This window comes from Pogonomyrmex barbatus, unplaced genomic scaffold (assembly GCF_055798465.1).
Source record: "Pogonomyrmex barbatus isolate J1 unplaced genomic scaffold, ASM5579846v1 scaffold1, whole genome shotgun sequence".
Lineage (NCBI taxonomy): Eukaryota > Metazoa > Arthropoda > Insecta > Hymenoptera > Formicidae > Pogonomyrmex > Pogonomyrmex barbatus.
This window is the reverse complement of record NW_028297098.1, coordinates 27,862,709-27,879,109: the sequence shown is the minus strand read 5'-3', so window position 1 is coordinate 27,879,109 and position 16,401 is coordinate 27,862,709. Positions and strand designations below refer to the sequence as shown.

Sequence of the window (16,401 nt, the reverse complement as noted above, 5' to 3'; positions counted from 1 at the left end):
CGGATTTATCGGAAGCACTTGGGCAATTCTCGCGTCTTGTAGATCTTTAAATTAACATACGCGTTTCTCGACTTCATTTCCATTTCCATTCGAGCACGATTCAGGATACTGCGAGGCGAGAAAGTTGCAAAATATCTGTCACTCCCCGGCACGGCGGGGAGCCATGCCGATTGTTATTCGCAATAATCCGCGATTCCGCGCGCGACAGGACGACGCGATAAAGTGTAATTACGCTTGGCGACCGAGGTTACTCGAGCGCAAAATAATAATTCACTCGGGAATGTGCGAACGAGGAATAATGCGATCTGTGATTGTTCAAGAATCGGTAAAAGAAATCTGTGAACGTCGAGAGATTCGTTCGTCGGCCCGCGTTCCGATAAATAAGGCCCCGACAAATAAATTTTCACGCTTTACGGACGAAGGCGCGTTTGTAGAAGAATTCAACGGTCCTAAATCGTTATTTACAGCCGGCTTAGTGCATCGCGAGAAAACCTTATGCCATCCTTTGTTGATGTCTCTCTCTCTCTCTCTCTCTCGCTTTCTTTCGATAACCCTGCGGTGAACGAATCTATTAATCCGGCTCGAGCTGTCGTCGAATTAGCAGATATTTCTTTAAAAAGCTCTTGATTAAAATAACATATTTTATTACAGTTTTATTAATTCACTAAAAGTTTATTTACTAAAGGAGAAAGGAATGCGCTTTATTACTTTATTTCGAAAGAAAACATAAAAAAAAATTTAAAAAAAGAAAGAATAAAATTTATATTAGTCTAGAACTGCACTATTTTACATAATTAAATATTTATAATCTGTAGGAATAAACAGAGAGACGTGTCGTCGTTCGTCGAGTCGTGAGGCTCAGGGTTTCGGAGATCTCACGTTTTTTTTCGGTTTAATGACTCCCTAACAAAACGTACGTTATTTCGATACGGTACAATAAGTACCGTGAACGCTTGTCTGTTCGACGCCCTCGTTCACGAAGGGCTCGCTCGAAAACCCGATGCCGAGGAAATGATTCAAAGGCGGACCGACGCCGTCGCGACAACAAACGCGGCGATCGCACGGTTTGAATCGACGCTAACGAGATTTATGATTGGCTTAAATTTTAAGAGAAAGCTTTCGACGACGACAACGACGACGAGAACGACAACGAACTGGCACGCATAGAAGCCCGGGAATGCGCGACGCATTAATCCGTTCACGGCCGATCGGCGCTGCATTTTACCTTCATGTTTATTCGTTGAAAATGTCATATATACCTCGCACGTTCTCCCGACATGGGCGTACAAGTGAGGAGAAAAAAAAAAGGAAAAAGGGAATCGACGCGCGGCGTTGCGCCACGTCGACTCACATTCTCGTAAAATGGACTCGGTGAGGCCGCGTGAAAATTTCTCACGCATTTTTTTCGCGTCACGCCGGTGGAAGGACTCGCGACGAGCGATTAAATAACAGCGATGTTGCGATGAGATAAGGATAAGACGCGCAGGCAGCGAAGAGGAACTTCATTATTGTTAATGTGCAATTGTCATTAATCGCGATAATTATAAGCTTCGGTTTAATAACGCAACGCGCGAATCAACGAACAAGCTCCGATATAAATTTTTCTAGATTTTTTTTTTATATATGAAAAAAATTATCTCCTTGCAAGAGAGAAATTAATTTTCTATATATAAAGATATTACTTTTCATCATTTTTTTGTGTGAAGCTGCGGGCGATCGAAGGTGATTAAAATTGATTAGCCTAAACAATTGATCTAGAAGTCGCAGAGTTTCTTTTCACGAGAGAGGTTCCCGCCGCGCGCATTACAATCATCTTCATTCAACAGTATAAATATAACCTAATGGTTTTCTACTAATGCGAGATACGCATCGCCGGCGGCGGGCCGTCTCTCATTATGATTATCCGCTGCATCCGAGGCGTTTGGCGCGCCTCTGAAACATCCATTATCCGGGCATCCGGATATCTGTCATTGGCCGTATATACGCCAATCGGAAGGCCCCGGCAATTGAAGACATCCGGGACATACTTGTTGCACAAAATTGAGACCTGTGCTCCTGTTCCAGAACGAAGGACGGAACGTCTGAGACGCCTCGTGCGAGATGCATCTGTTTTGCGAACGCATGTGCAAAAATAAATAAATCCATCAAGACGCGTCTCTTCGCGAACGTGGGAGATGCACGCGCGGATGTTGCACAATGCGTGCATCCCGCGTAGCGAATCTCGGGTAATGCCCGGCGAATTGTGTCTTCAAGGATCGAGGATCCTCGCATAATTTTCACGGAAACAAATGCATTCGAAAGATATGATTGTTCGTCTCGTTATATAAAACCTTCATAGGACATTTTAACTATTTTCTTGCATCCTCCATCGGAAAAAAAAGATCTTTCGTCAGTGATGAGCACTTTGAGAGATGTCTCCTCACGTCACGTTATTTACATAAAAGTGAGAAATGGCAACATTGGTAATGTTGCATAATATCGGAGGACCAACGAGAGTCTATTACCATTAACATTAAGCGACCATTTGCAATATAATATTGCAAATTGCAACTCGTAGCGGATAAATGCAATTTCTACGCGTTTCCGTGATTGTCGTAATTTATAATCAGTCTTCGTCTTGATTAAAATTTCGAGGCAATAATAATGTTGAGCGTTAGTAATTGTAAACGATTGAAAAATAAACGAATAATTTATCAATTATTCAAGTATTTAATATTGTATAATATAAAGAAATATTTAAACAAACGACATCGACAGGCGTTATTTCTCAGAGATTTATCATGCGTAAAAGTTTATTGAGACACTCGGCAGACATTTCTCGTTTAAAATATAACCAGACGATCGCGAGAATGCGCTTTCTATCGCTCCTACAGCCGCGAATGCCGCATTTATTACCATTATTTATAACAAGGTAGTGCGCACAATTTTCGCAATCCACGTTTCCACATTTTCCCACGACATCCTCTGACTTCGAGTCGTGCGATTCCAAACTTCGGCTTTAAAAAATAACGATACGTCATCTCACAGCGCATTTTCTAATAGGGCATGGGTCGCGCGCATGGCGGCATTGACAGGTCCACGTGGGCGTGAATATTAGCATAGAGTTCGCGTTAGAGTCACCGACCGTGACAGATTTATATGTGTCACGTGTTTCTGAAAAGGAACGGCAGGCTCGATTAATGTGACAAACGACACGCGCTAAGTATTGTATAATACATATATACATACCTCTTTCATCTCTCTCTGTCTCTTTCTCTCGGTGATCAACCGCGTGTCTCGCGATTAATACTTCAACTCGCGTTCCGGTGGCTGCGACATTAGCATACAATAACCAGCAAGATTGATAGCGATTAGGAATAACTTCTTCGTCACTCCCGCGAGTCGCGAGGGCGGCGCGCGCGTGGAGGGCGCCAATCGCGAAAATTAATTCGGCGATTTGTGATGTAATTGAGAAAAATTGGGGTCGTCGAGGAGAGGAGGAGCCTCGGCCGTTTCCCGGACTCTCGTGACTCATTCGCTCGCACCGTGGTGCAATTCTCGCCCGCGTGCAGATCCGCGGCGGTCCACAAATTTGTTTTCGCGCGCCAATCCTGCGACCGGAACCGGGCCGCCGCGGTCGAGCGCAGTTAAGCGATTCTCAAGCGGTTAAGTGACTGTAAAAAGGGACTTGCGGAGGCGTCGAGTCGCGCCGCGTCTCCTCGCGAATCGCGCGCGATGAATCATCGCGCGCGCGCGTCGTCCCCCACTCGCACCGACGACGCCACTTCCGGTTGCCGCAGTGTGATACGACAACGACAACATGACGACGTACTTCTGCTGTTTGGTGCAGCGACCGAGATGCATCTCGTCTCGGAGATATCATAAGGCCCTGCGCACAATGGTGGAATGAATATTAAGTTTTGAAATAAAAATTAGGAGGAGAGATTTACATTGAGATTTGATTTAACACATGTAAAAAATGCAGCATAATATAATACCTTTTTTTTTTATTTTTAAGCACAGTCTTTTTTACTAATTTAGTCTAGATACATTTAGCTCTGCACGCAAATCATCCTAAATTGTCACTTTTTAAGTTAGATTTCTTCTTGCAAAATCCTGAATTGTTAAATTAAATTATGTTTTCATTAATGCATTTTTGTAAATTGATTAATATTTTAAACTAAACGATAATAAGTTTTTAGAGGATTTTATAAATGTGTATATTGAAGGATGATAAATTGCAGTCCTTTATCGTGCTTCGTAAAGTAAAAAGTTTCCTGCCGTAGAATCGGACTCTGAACCCGGCGGACGTAAGACTCGCGAGGAGTTCCCACACCCTCTAGTGGTCCATTATCCTCCGTCTGCTCGAACCGCGGTCGCGGGCTCAACGAGCTAATTTTACGAGCGCCGGTTCGTCGTTGTCTGGTCTTTCTCATCGTGGTAGAGCGGGGAGGGAAAAGGGTGCTCGCTCGGTTGTTTCATCGTCGGTGAAACAGTAGTCGGGATTGAAGTCGAGGAAGCCGACCGAGGAAACGGGAAGAACGCGGCGGCAACGGGGAAAGAGTCGGGAAAGATCCGTGGAGGGACAAAGGAGGAGGAGTGAGAAAAGGGTCTCTCAGAGAAGGAACGGGAATCAGAAGGAGGAGGACGCGAGAAAAGGGTAGTCACTTAATCGGGCCGAGAGAGAAGCGTCGTGACCCCAGAAAATTAGATAATTTCGATGTCACGTCCGCGAAGCAATTATCGTTCTGAGTTCGACCTCGCCGGACGTAGCTGAAAATCAATTAATCGGACCGAAAGTTTAGTCGGCGAATACGGACGATCTCGTCTGTAAGGCACTTCGCGCTCTCGAGATATCGAACGGCAATCGCAACGCGGCGAAGAGATGAACCGCAGCTGTAACACAACCTTCGTATTATTTGCCTTAAATTCTTAAATCCCGCGAGGAGATTGACTTTTAAAAATCACTCTTAACGGGAGCTGTGGAGAGGATTTGGAATTCTTGAAGAGATTCAACATTTCACGCATTTTATTTTATATATCTGCGCTTTATTTTCTCTCTCTCTTTTTTTTTTTTATATCTTACTGATATTTAAGTGATGCCTTATTCTTAATGGAGATAAGAGCTGAGCGAACGCAAAGACGCATCTATAAATTTCTATCTGTAACAATTCCAAGAAGCGAAAACGCGCTTCCGGTAGTTACTTTATTCGCCGTGTATGTGCGTTGTAATTGTCCTGCCGCTATTATACACGCAACGTTACGTAAGCGGCCGTTTCTGAGCCGATGATGAGGCTTTAAGGAAGCCATTATGGCGTTTTGTTTCCAGGCGAACGTGAGCCAGGCCGAGTACGAGAGAGCGCACAGAGAGTACCTGAAACAAGTGCAGCTGTCACACGACGGACAGAAACTTAGAACGCGGCGGGACCTCCATGTATTCCAAGCTGCGGGTAAGACCTTAATCCATCCCTTAATTTCAAGCTGAAAGTCGGATTCGCGACTTTCACGCCAAAGAGCATTTGTGTCTTTATTTTATGCGAATTTTCGTTTGTAATACGCCGATAATAAATCGCTATTTATTTTTTGTTGAATAATTTTATCGTAGTATTGACATCTCTTATTTGCTGCATCAATTTAAAAAAAACATGCTTTTCCGAAGAAAGAACGAAGTTGAATCATTAAAATCTTATAACATATTATTTTTTAATTTCAATCTGATAACTGATTATAGAAATAGACTTACAAGAGGAAAAAAAAACTGAGAGTATAGTATCTATAATCATCGGCCGATTGTGATTAATTGAATCTTGCATTCTTTCGCCTCTTCCACGAATTAGATTCGCTCATGCGCGATGCGGAGACCAGACGTGTTACGTGCGCGAAACACCTCACGTACACGCACATTCGCGTATCTAACAACAAAAAACAAATGCGAAAACGAGGTTATGGGTGGCGGTGGAAAGGGATAGGGGAGAGAGGAAGATGTAACGATGCAGTTTTCCGTCGCGGCCTGTCGATACGTCACCGTCGCGCGGAACGCATTCAGATCCGCCGCGGTGACGGTGTTCGGTTCGGTTTCGCGAGAGACGACGATGCCGGCGATCGATCGTTCAAGGATGGACAATAAAAGTCGCGCCTCGAGGAAGGAAAACGGCTTGAAACGGGATACCTCCTTGCCGGGGAAGAGAAACGAGGAGAAGCGCCGTGCGGGATAATATTTACTTTTCCTGAAGTCGACGAACTCGACGTCGACTCAGCGAGCTCGAGAAATTTTTCCGCAATGCCCCGATGACTCGTCCCGTTCCGCGTTGCAGTCGTAGCGATAGTGTCAGGGGAATTTCGCGATTTCGCGAAACGGAGAACGCGGTTCGGCATAGGGCTATCGATATCGGGACGGACGATCGATCGCGCCGATTTCGCGCGCACGACGGGAGTTCTCCTCGCGGCAGGAGGAAAAAGAAGCTTGCCGGAAGCGAGATCTAAAAGCGTGTTTCTTCAAGGATACTAGGAAAATATACGCGCGCTATTATTGGCCGTCCACCTAATTTCTCTTGCGGCGTGGCCGAGAGAGGAAAAATACTTCGCCGACTTCGCGAAAAGAGCGAGCGGAATTTAATAGCTCGCTGAAAAGGCACCGTCGTCGAGCCGTCGACGACGTCTCGTGATTGAAGAGGCCGATACGCGCGAGGTGTAACATTTATGACGCTCCGAGGTTGTCGACTCTGAGAAGCTCGAAATCGAACTCGTCCGAACCGATAGTGGATCGCCGTGTTACAGCACGACGTCGCATTCAATCGCACTTTATCGCATTTAAATCACATGTGCATAATTCATGTATTTTTTATGTATTCATTCCGGACTAACTCGACCGGTGTGTGATTAACATCAATATTTTATGAATTATTAGAAATAGAAAAATCTTAAATCTGTTTTTCAAATTGTTATTAAAAACTGTTAATATTTATTCATTAGAAATCGATTCCGCGTTGCATTATATATAAATTTATCGCAAGATTCGAAATATCAATCGCGGAGGTATTAACGACACGATGCATTAATTGCTGTAAGTACGCGATTTTAAATTATTCTCGATACAGAATTTATCCACGATACAGAACGACGAGTTGACTTGCTCGCGGCGCGACTATTTGGAGTGATCTGGAGCGGTCTGCCGGCCGTGTCAGATTCGCGAAATCCGAGCGAGACGTGCGTTTCCCCGACGGCCGACAAATTAAGACGTGGATCCCGCTAATGAATCCGACGAGCGGCGGCTCGTCGGCGCGCGACTCCGCTCAATTACCGCCGCCCTGAAAATAGTGGGTCAAAGAGATAAAAGTCGGCACGCATCTGGACGGACGAGACCGGACGGGTCCGGACGACCACCACCGTTGGTGTGCGCGCGGTTTTACGCTGGGACCGCACACAACACGTACACACGCTACACCATGAGTGGGCTCGAGTCCGTTCGTCTGTCTGTCCGTCCGTCGAGTCGAAACCAGTCTGAAGTGGATACTTGTCTATACACCGACAGCGCAAAGGCTAGAGGTGCGCAAAGCAGAAGATGAAAAGGAGGAGGAGGAGGAGGAGGAGGGGGAGGAGGAGGAGGACTCTCTCGATAGCTGGCCTCTCTCCGAAGCGCGCGCGCGCGTGCACGCACGATGGGCCCCGTTCGTGTGTGCACGGCTGTTATTATGAAATAGAAATTCCGACCGCGGCGGAATGCCGAACGACGAGTTCCCGAATGCAATAAGAACGAATCGCCGGGGCAGAAACACATCGCGCGGCAACAAGAAGTAGTCTGCCTTGCTTTATCCGCGAGACGTCGCCGTAGCGAAGATACGCCGAAGGATCTTGAGGAGAGCGCGCCCCTCTCCCGTCTCCGCTCCTCTTCTGCTCCGACCTCTTGAACCGCTCGAGATTTATTTCAATTACCTCCAAGTATCAAGGGTACTCGCGCCGAGTACTTATTAGTCGCGGCTATTAGCCCGAATGATGCGCAAAAAATTAATGAAAGGGGAGAGATTCAGCTCGAGCTGGTCTACGGGAGTTTTAAATTTATGGGACAGCCACAGAGTTCCCCGACCGAGTTCTCTATACTCTGTTAGCACAGCCTCGAAAATGTCAACGATTCCGATTCTACGAAGAGTGGCGCCAGCTAAAAGTGGGGCATCAAGATGCAGATGCCACCGGTTATTCCTCGTAGTATTACAGAATGTCAGATCGATCGGTCTAATTCTGGATTTTCTAGTCTAAAAATATATGCCGTATCATCGGCCAGAGCTTATTTTTGAGCGCCACTTTAACGTACCAATGAATAAGGCGGCACCTTTTCAGTTTTATTCTAATTTTGATATCAATCGAATTAGACTGTTAGAAAGTCATCTCTTTAATTCCAATCCATCGGACTGATGTCTCTTCATCAGACCTTCGAGTTTACACATCCCACGTTTATAGATCTCATATGGCACCATATGCGGCACTGCCAAACGAGATCAAGAATCCTCCCGCGATTTCTCCCGCAGGAGATGTTTCGTCTTCTATTCTAGATAGATAGAAAATTCAATAACAACGTTTGGTCAAGATCTCAATCCCGAATCGCTTCCCGATTACGTGTCCCGCGTTTGGCCGCGCACTCGCGCGCTCTTCCCAAGTTAACTCGCGTTAACGACGCTGTTGATCGGATTCCAGTTTCCGGGCGCGATTTCGGGGAAATCCCGCGTCCGCGGCGCGGGCCGGAGGGTCACCTGCGCGTAAATCGCGGACGGCACGTGGACGGTTTATTTTCGGTGCGTGCCGTCGTGTGATAGGGCCTATAATAAGCGCACGGCATGCCGACCGGCGATTGACGGCCGCACGCGGATGCTATTTGGGGTAATATCGCCCCTCCCCCCTCTCTCCTCCCGCCCTCGCCCGATTCCGCCTCCTCCCCCGTCGAATTCTCGTCGGGTGACGAGGGTGCCATATACGCGCGGGGCAACACCCGCGCCGCCCTCGCCGCCCCGGCGCGGAACGTTACGGCAGAGATCGTCCGGATTCCATGGATGCCTGGGCGCTTTATCGCCCGGTTATTTTGCGCCAATATCTGGTCAAACGCCAAGCGGGCCACGCGAGTCCGTCTTCGGGCGTATTGCTCGCGATTCATCAGGCCGGACCCGAGGCCGGGGTTGATTGAATGAAACCGCCGATGCGCGAGACGCGCGTCGTCAACCCTCGGCATCCGTGGCGCGCGACGTCTCCCGTTCCGCTCTCCCAGGTGCTTCCAAAATTGACGGATTCTCGGGAAAACGCCCGAGTAATCCCCCGAATATAGAAATCCATTTACTCAGGAATTGTTCGCGGAATGGACGCCTTGTATTCGCGCATTCTCCCCCTTGTATTCGCTCGGTATTTGCGGTCGCTTTTCGCGCGTCTGGAATTCTTGTTTGCGGAGGTGTTAACAAAGATAATGGAATAACGAGAAACACCATTATAATGGATTCAGTTTGGACAGTTTTGAGGAAATTCCTTTAATTTATTTTAGGATATGACGAATGAAAATGAGAATTAATTATAACTGAATGTTGCAATGAGAAAAGGATTGTAAAATAATAAGTTTCTGTATTGCAAATAACACCGAATTGAAAAAAATCACTATAAATAAATGCAATATCGCATAATTAGAAATAGCAAGCCGTTGTCTTTTACTGTTTTTTATTTAATAAATTAATATTTTTCCGATATTAAGATCTTAAAATTTTTTTGCTCTGATATTTTAGAATAAAGTCAGTAATAAAAAATAGAAAAGATCAAAAGTGGCAGCTCAGTACTTCTAGAGTTAATGAACGAATTTGTCTATCAATCGAGACGATTATATTCAATACTGTAATCTATATGTTTTATAAACATTTACGTCTAATTAATGAACAAATAATTGACAGAATAGCGTTGTTTTTACGATAAAAAAATCGAGCTATTGCCATTCGTGTGATATGCATCAAACGCAACTTTAAAAGTATCTACCACCCCTCTCTCTCTCTCTCTCTCTCTCTCTCTCTCTCTCTCTCTCTCTCTCTCTCTCTCTCTCTCTCTCTCTCTCTAAAAGTAGATCTTTCGTTGCGCCGTGGCTCAAAAAAACAAACTGGCGATTTCACCGAAACACGCGGGATGCACGTCGTGTTATTCGAACATGATCACTGGAAAACGTCTTTAAGAAGAATTAGAGCGATTGATCCGGAAAATTCAGTTTGCAGCCACATAAGTTGATTCTACATTTATTGAAGCTCCGCATTTGTTGATTTTGATAATAAACGCGTGATTTGTTTAATTATTATTTCTACGGATTTTTATGTACGTTTTTTATATATAGTTTCTATTTAATTATTTTATAATTCTATTTAATTTAATTATATTTTTATGTATAATTAAATTAAATTTAATTGTAGAATTATAATTCGTTATGGAGACGCAATTACAAACATGTAAAGCTACGATAAACAACGATCTTTCTCTTTGAAAAGAAAAGAAAATCGACTCCAAATTAGCAGAGGAATCTATAGCGAGAGAACATCCGGCGGTTTTCTGCGGATATTCCGCGCGTGTGTATCAAACGTTTACAAGATCCTATTTTTCATCCAGTCACGTGAGAAAACTTGCGAGAAATAGACGTGGATCTATTTGCAGAAATACTCGGTAGACGAAGGATTAAGTGTTGCTCTCTAAAAGCAGAGGATCCCGTGGCGCCGCGAGAAACAAACAGAAAAAGAGAGGAGAGAGAGAAAACTTGAAAATGTACGATTCTACCGAGCGTGAAACAATGCGGTGCGTTGGCCTGTCGTCGGATATAAGTTATACGAGGAACGTGATAACCGGGAAATATGTCGGCCCCTAAAAGTAGCTCGATGTCACGAATTTTCTTCAGAAGAGTCGGCAGTTTCCTCTCTCGTATCCCCCCTCCCACCCCCTGTATGCGCGACGTCCCATAAATAAAAGCGTTAATCAGTGACGCATTCTGAGCATGCGGCGAACCATAAAAGAGCTCGGACCTATGTTCGTGCACCGTCCAATTTCTCGGCATTTTTACACATAATTATCGTCATTGAATAACATGGTGAACAATCGCAAATTCTGACTAAAATGCAGTCAAACGGCGAGAGAAAACTGATATGGATCCGAAAAAGAGCTGTCGATCGATAGTTCGCGAAATTTCGAATGAAACGCAAATTCCGAGGAGGATAAACATTGTTTTCCACAATATTCTCTCTCCTTTTCTTTCTCAATGTACTGTCGATCGTCTATTCTCACGGTTTATTTAAAGAATTTCACGTGAGAGAGAAATTGTCGACAAGCTAGAGCCGGTTGTGTCACACGCGTGTTGTCTCGAGATAAAGCAAACGGAGCCCTCGCTCCTCGGATCTTTTGTTTCCTTTCTCGTATCCCTGAGTATTATCGAGATAACACCTAATCACTACAGTTGTAAATTTAAGTGGCAAGATAAACCAGATAATAACGCGCGCGTAGAATTGTTTTGAACGAAAAAGTGGCGCAATCGCATCCGTTCCGTCCTGAGAAAAGTACATCACGCCTCCCTTTTTCACGCCGATGCACAAAGATCTTTAAAGACCTTTCCCTTTTGAAGCGGCGAAGCGTTTCTTCCTGTCTAAATCCTTATCCTTACAAGCGTCATGGTGACACTCGTAATATCGGCGCCGACCACTGGACGACAAGCTCGGAAAAACGGTGTGTGGCCGCTGATGCCTCGAATAATTAATGGCCACGCGAGTTCTCTTACGGAATCTCACGAGTCCCATAAATTAAACTTAATCAGCTCCGAGAGTGAAAAGGAGGAGCGGAGAGGGCAAGAGAATTCCGACCGATCGGAGCTGGATTTTCCCTCTTTCTCCCTCCCCCTCTCTCTCTCTCTCTCTCTCTCTCTCTCTCTCTCTCTCTCCGAAGAATTTATCTCTCTTTCACGGATTCGATTCTCGCGCTCTTTTCTTCTCTCCGAACGTGACTTTTACAGCCGCCGAAACGAGCGATTTACAAATTCTTTATTCTTCCTTTGAGCAATCTCGGTTATTAGTATGTTCGTTCGGGGATATTTACGACATTGGCGCGCGACCAATTCTTCTGACAATATTTTGAGAAGAAGTAACATATTGCGGATAGAAAATGACATTTTTCCTTTTCTTTCTTTTTTTTCCTTTTCTCTAGAATAAAGTGGATCGTCATTGTTAAATTGAAATTCAAAGCGTCCCGAATTCTGCACGAAACGGAAGCGGAGGAATGTTACGCGGCACAGAGTAATAAACAAATAAATTATTTATATATTTAATTGAGGAACGAATCGCGTTGATTTCGGCTTCCATCGAGCTGAACATGAAGTCAAAGGGGATTAAATTTAGGGGCGTTCGCCTAAAATCATCTCGCAGGTTGTTTCGCAAATGGCGAGATCGGCGTTTTACGTGCCGCGGTCGATTTTGTCGGAAGGCCGAATACTGTTTTGTGACTCAGATCGCGGGTTCTGTTTGTTTATGCGCGACGAGTATCCATCCGGCGATTCGCGAGAATCCTTCTGCCAATATACTCGGCGTGGGCGAATAGTGATGATCCCCGGCCCGGAGCAGCGATGCTCGTCGCGGTCGCGGAGCGTGCATCTAACGCATCCGTAAATACGCGTGAGACAATTGTGACAACGCGCGTCGCATCGGCCGGCGGGAATTCAACAGTTCCTGTCATTTATGTATAATGCGACTTCATACTTTAAAACTCCGGCAAACCCTCCTGTCTGTTAGTCGTAAACTCGCGGTTTTGTTCAAATTTGAGCTCAAGCACCCGGCAGTTGTATCGATCGCACGAATTTATTTTTACAATGTCGGCCATTAATTTTATTAAAATATACAATATTATTTTAATTATAATAAATTCTTAGAATTTCAATAAATTGTTAGAAATGAATTTCACGCGCGAATGTAAATTCACGTATGACTTAGGGAAAAATTCTTTTCGAAACATATGTGACTATAAATATCAAATACTGAAGATTCTCCATGACTTTGGTTTGTTTGCGCAAGAAAAAAAAAACTGGAGCGATATAGTGATAAAACGTCAGTTCACACGTCATCAAATTGAATTTAAATTGATTCACGGTAGTCTGGTTTTGTCTAAGGGTCACGAAAAGATTTGTTCCTATTGCGGCGGTGTAAAGAGGTAGACGATAGGCGATCTGTTGTCCGCCATGGCTCTAAATTTACCATGAATATAATCTGTAAATCTTAAGGTGTGTGCGTTTATATGTGTGTGCATAGAGGCACAAACGCCACGTTGACAATGATGACAGAGCAAAACTGAGTCACGATTACAAGCAAAACTTCTGCGCAGTCTTCCGTGTCATTGTTGCGAGAATTCAATTGCAACCAAAATGGATTCAGAGTTTTTCCCCTCCGCTACCAATTAATAGGTAATATCCCGCAAGGACTAGAATCTGTTATCTCCCATTCGTTTCAGGTATCGCTTCAATAGCGATATTGTGTAACGTATAACATTCTTCGTTAATAATTAATTACATTTTGTTGAGGCGATAGTGCCATTACACGCTGCTATATTATTACACGACACATTATATTCTATTAATAATATTAACATCTTCTCTCTACGTAAATGTCAAAGACAATTTATCATTTTAATAATACGTAACTAATATCTCTTATATTATACATTTACGCGACGTTCTATCGTAATTAGAATTCGCTAATGGCCGCACGTAAATTCGTCCATATCACACTAACTATGTTCATCGAGAAAGAATCTCGATGAACAAGACGAATTTTCCATTTACTCTTCATTTACATAATGATATACTCATCAGCGACCTTTGCGTTTCTTGTTGCAGAACATTCGGGGAACGGGTCGAGCTTCAGCATCGGCCGGAGGGGAGGGTACCAACGTCACTCCCTGTATTTCCCCGTTGCGGTTTCCGGCGACGCGGAGGACGTCACGGTCGATCACGCGTCCCTGAGATTCCTTCTTCAAGGTGATCATCAGCGTCCGCGCGAGCTCGAGGCGCTGATTTATCTCCGCACGCCGGTCACCCGGCGTCTCCTGCTGCGGCGCGGGATCCCGCAGGGTGAGCCGACGGGCACCCGGTGGCTGGAGTTGGACTCCACCGAGGCGGCCGTGAACTGGCTCGAGCGCGGCCTAGAGAACCACGGTCTCGAGCTGGAGTTCCTCCACGACGGCCAGCCGGCGCGGCGTGTCGTCTCTCACGCGACGCTGAACGTGTTCACCACGTCGGAGCCCGGCGGCAGGAGGAAGAGATCCACCCCCGAAGAACTGATGCCGCTGCACAAGGGCCGGCGCACCAAGTGCAAGGGCGAGAACAACAAGAAGTGCTGCCGGCACGAGCTGACGGTGATGTTCAAGGATCTGAAGGGCTTTGAGTTCATCGTGTACCCGAAGGGCTTCGACGCCGGCTACTGCAAGGGTCGTTGCCCGCCCCGTTACAATCCAGCGCACCATCACGCCCTGCTGCAGAGTCTGCTGTGGAAGGAGGACCGAAAGAGGGTGCCGAAGCCGTGCTGCGCGCCCAGCAAACTCGATCAGCTGATGATCGTCTACTTCGACGAAAACGACACGACGCAGCTGAAGGTGTCCTACTGGAAGAATATCCAGGTGTTGGAGTGCGCCTGTTCGTGAAGAAGATAAGAGAGAGAAAGAGAGAGAGAGAGAGAGAGAGAGAGAGAGAGAGAGAGAGAGAAACAGTCTACCATGGCCGAGGACTCACCAAAGAATCGTCCGAATTGCGGTTCGGTGATGCCACACACGTCATCGCGTTAAAACACACTAATAATATTAATATATCGACGTGAACGAAAGTAAAAAAAATACACAGTCGTTCGAGCTTACACAGTCGTTCGACTTTAGGATTTCCGACTTTTTCAGACTTCCATCATTTTCTCCCCTCTTTTTTTTTTTCAAGCTCGTATAACTTGGACGATCCGACGCATCACCGAACACTCAGACCCTTGGAACTCGTCCGGGGTCTCGCATTGACTGTGATACTAACGATATTTACTTGTCATTATATTCCTTATTAAATAGCGATCGTATTTTATATTATTAGGACATTCTCTATTCTGACCAGGCTAAAGAGAAGTCGTTATGGAATCATGTTGACGTCAGCAGCAACGTCAATGATGATCGGTCGATCTTTTAGCCGGTGAGCGTCTCCTCGTACGAAACGCCATAACGTCATTATGTATCTATAACGCATATCCTCTATCTGTTAATTTATTATCACCACGTAGACTTTTGCGAAACGAGCGGGTCGATGTCTATTAACATAATCATGACAAACAAGCTAAAGTCTTCGCTCTACCGGACCTGTTTTATATCAAGGTTTTGTTAGTTCCTATAGAGTATTACGACTAGAATCTCTCGAGTAAATCTCTCGATCCCCTGTCCTCCTCCGCCCTACTCCCTCCCCCCCGCCCTCCGCCGTTCCCGAATGCAACGTAACGATCGCGTTGCATTCTTGTAAAAATTTTAATGCGTTTTTCCATGAGATCCGCGCTAATCGATTATCGCCGCACATAATTTCCATATGCATGCGTGAGCGTTTCGAGCTCTATCCGTGAGATAATAATATTCGCATTTTAACTACAAAGTAACGTGCACCGTATATTTATTGAGCGCGCGACAAGAATGAAGAGAAATTATGATCTACGCGCCGATATAGCGAATTGTATAAAAATTAATGACGCCTCATTGGTATGCGCACTATATTGTAAATTATATTCTAATTAATCACCAGCGGCGCCCTTCCACCAACTTATTCCCTTATTCCTGTCCCATTTAATCTCTCGATTGTCAACAAGATGTTTGATGGAGATCCATTTATAGCGAAGTCTTAAATATATGATCTATCAGTTTTCAATAAAAGAACGCGCTCATTTCTCTTTCATTTCCTACCGCGTGTTAGTGTCTAAATAAATTATTAATTAAAACGAAAACGGAGTTTGTCTTGTAGAGAACCGTTACTTTCCATAATTTTCCAAATTTATATTTAATTAATATCTTAATAACACAATCTCAAATAAAATTTTTATTAGGATAAAAGTTTATTTAAAATATCTAAGTTTTATAATATCTTATTTATTTTTTAGAATTTTTTTTTGTAAAAGATGTGTTCTTTTTATCCTATTATTCTTTTTTCTTGAGAAAATACATGTTTTAAAATTTCAATAATACATTTAACATATTTTCTACATTTATTAAATTAATTATTTAATCAATTAATTAAACTTTTTTTCTAAATTTATTAATTTACAGCTTCTCTGGAAAGTCGGATTAATTATCGAGTCGACAAAGGATAGAATAAGTTGGAATATGCGTCTTTCGCTACACTCGAAAAATCGTCAAAGTTATTAGAGAAACATGATGAGACAA

The 16,401-nt window shown here is 44.4% G+C and overlaps 1 protein-coding gene across 1 annotated transcript in view; it reads left to right on the top strand.

Annotated features, from left to right (window-relative positions):
• The window catches only part of mav (TGF-beta domain-containing family member maverick), a 31,288-nt gene extending 15,323 nt beyond the window's left edge, over positions 1 to 15,965 (top strand). The window contains exons 2-3 of the mRNA XM_011639075.3: positions 5,309 to 5,429; positions 13,847 to 15,965. Coding sequence (XP_011637377.2) covers positions 5,309 to 5,429; positions 13,847 to 14,649 — 924 coding nt within the window. The 3' untranslated portion in view covers positions 14,650 to 15,965. The remainder of the gene's footprint in view (positions 1 to 5,308; positions 5,430 to 13,846) is intronic.
• The last annotated feature ends 436 nt before the right edge of the window (positions 15,966 to 16,401 follow it).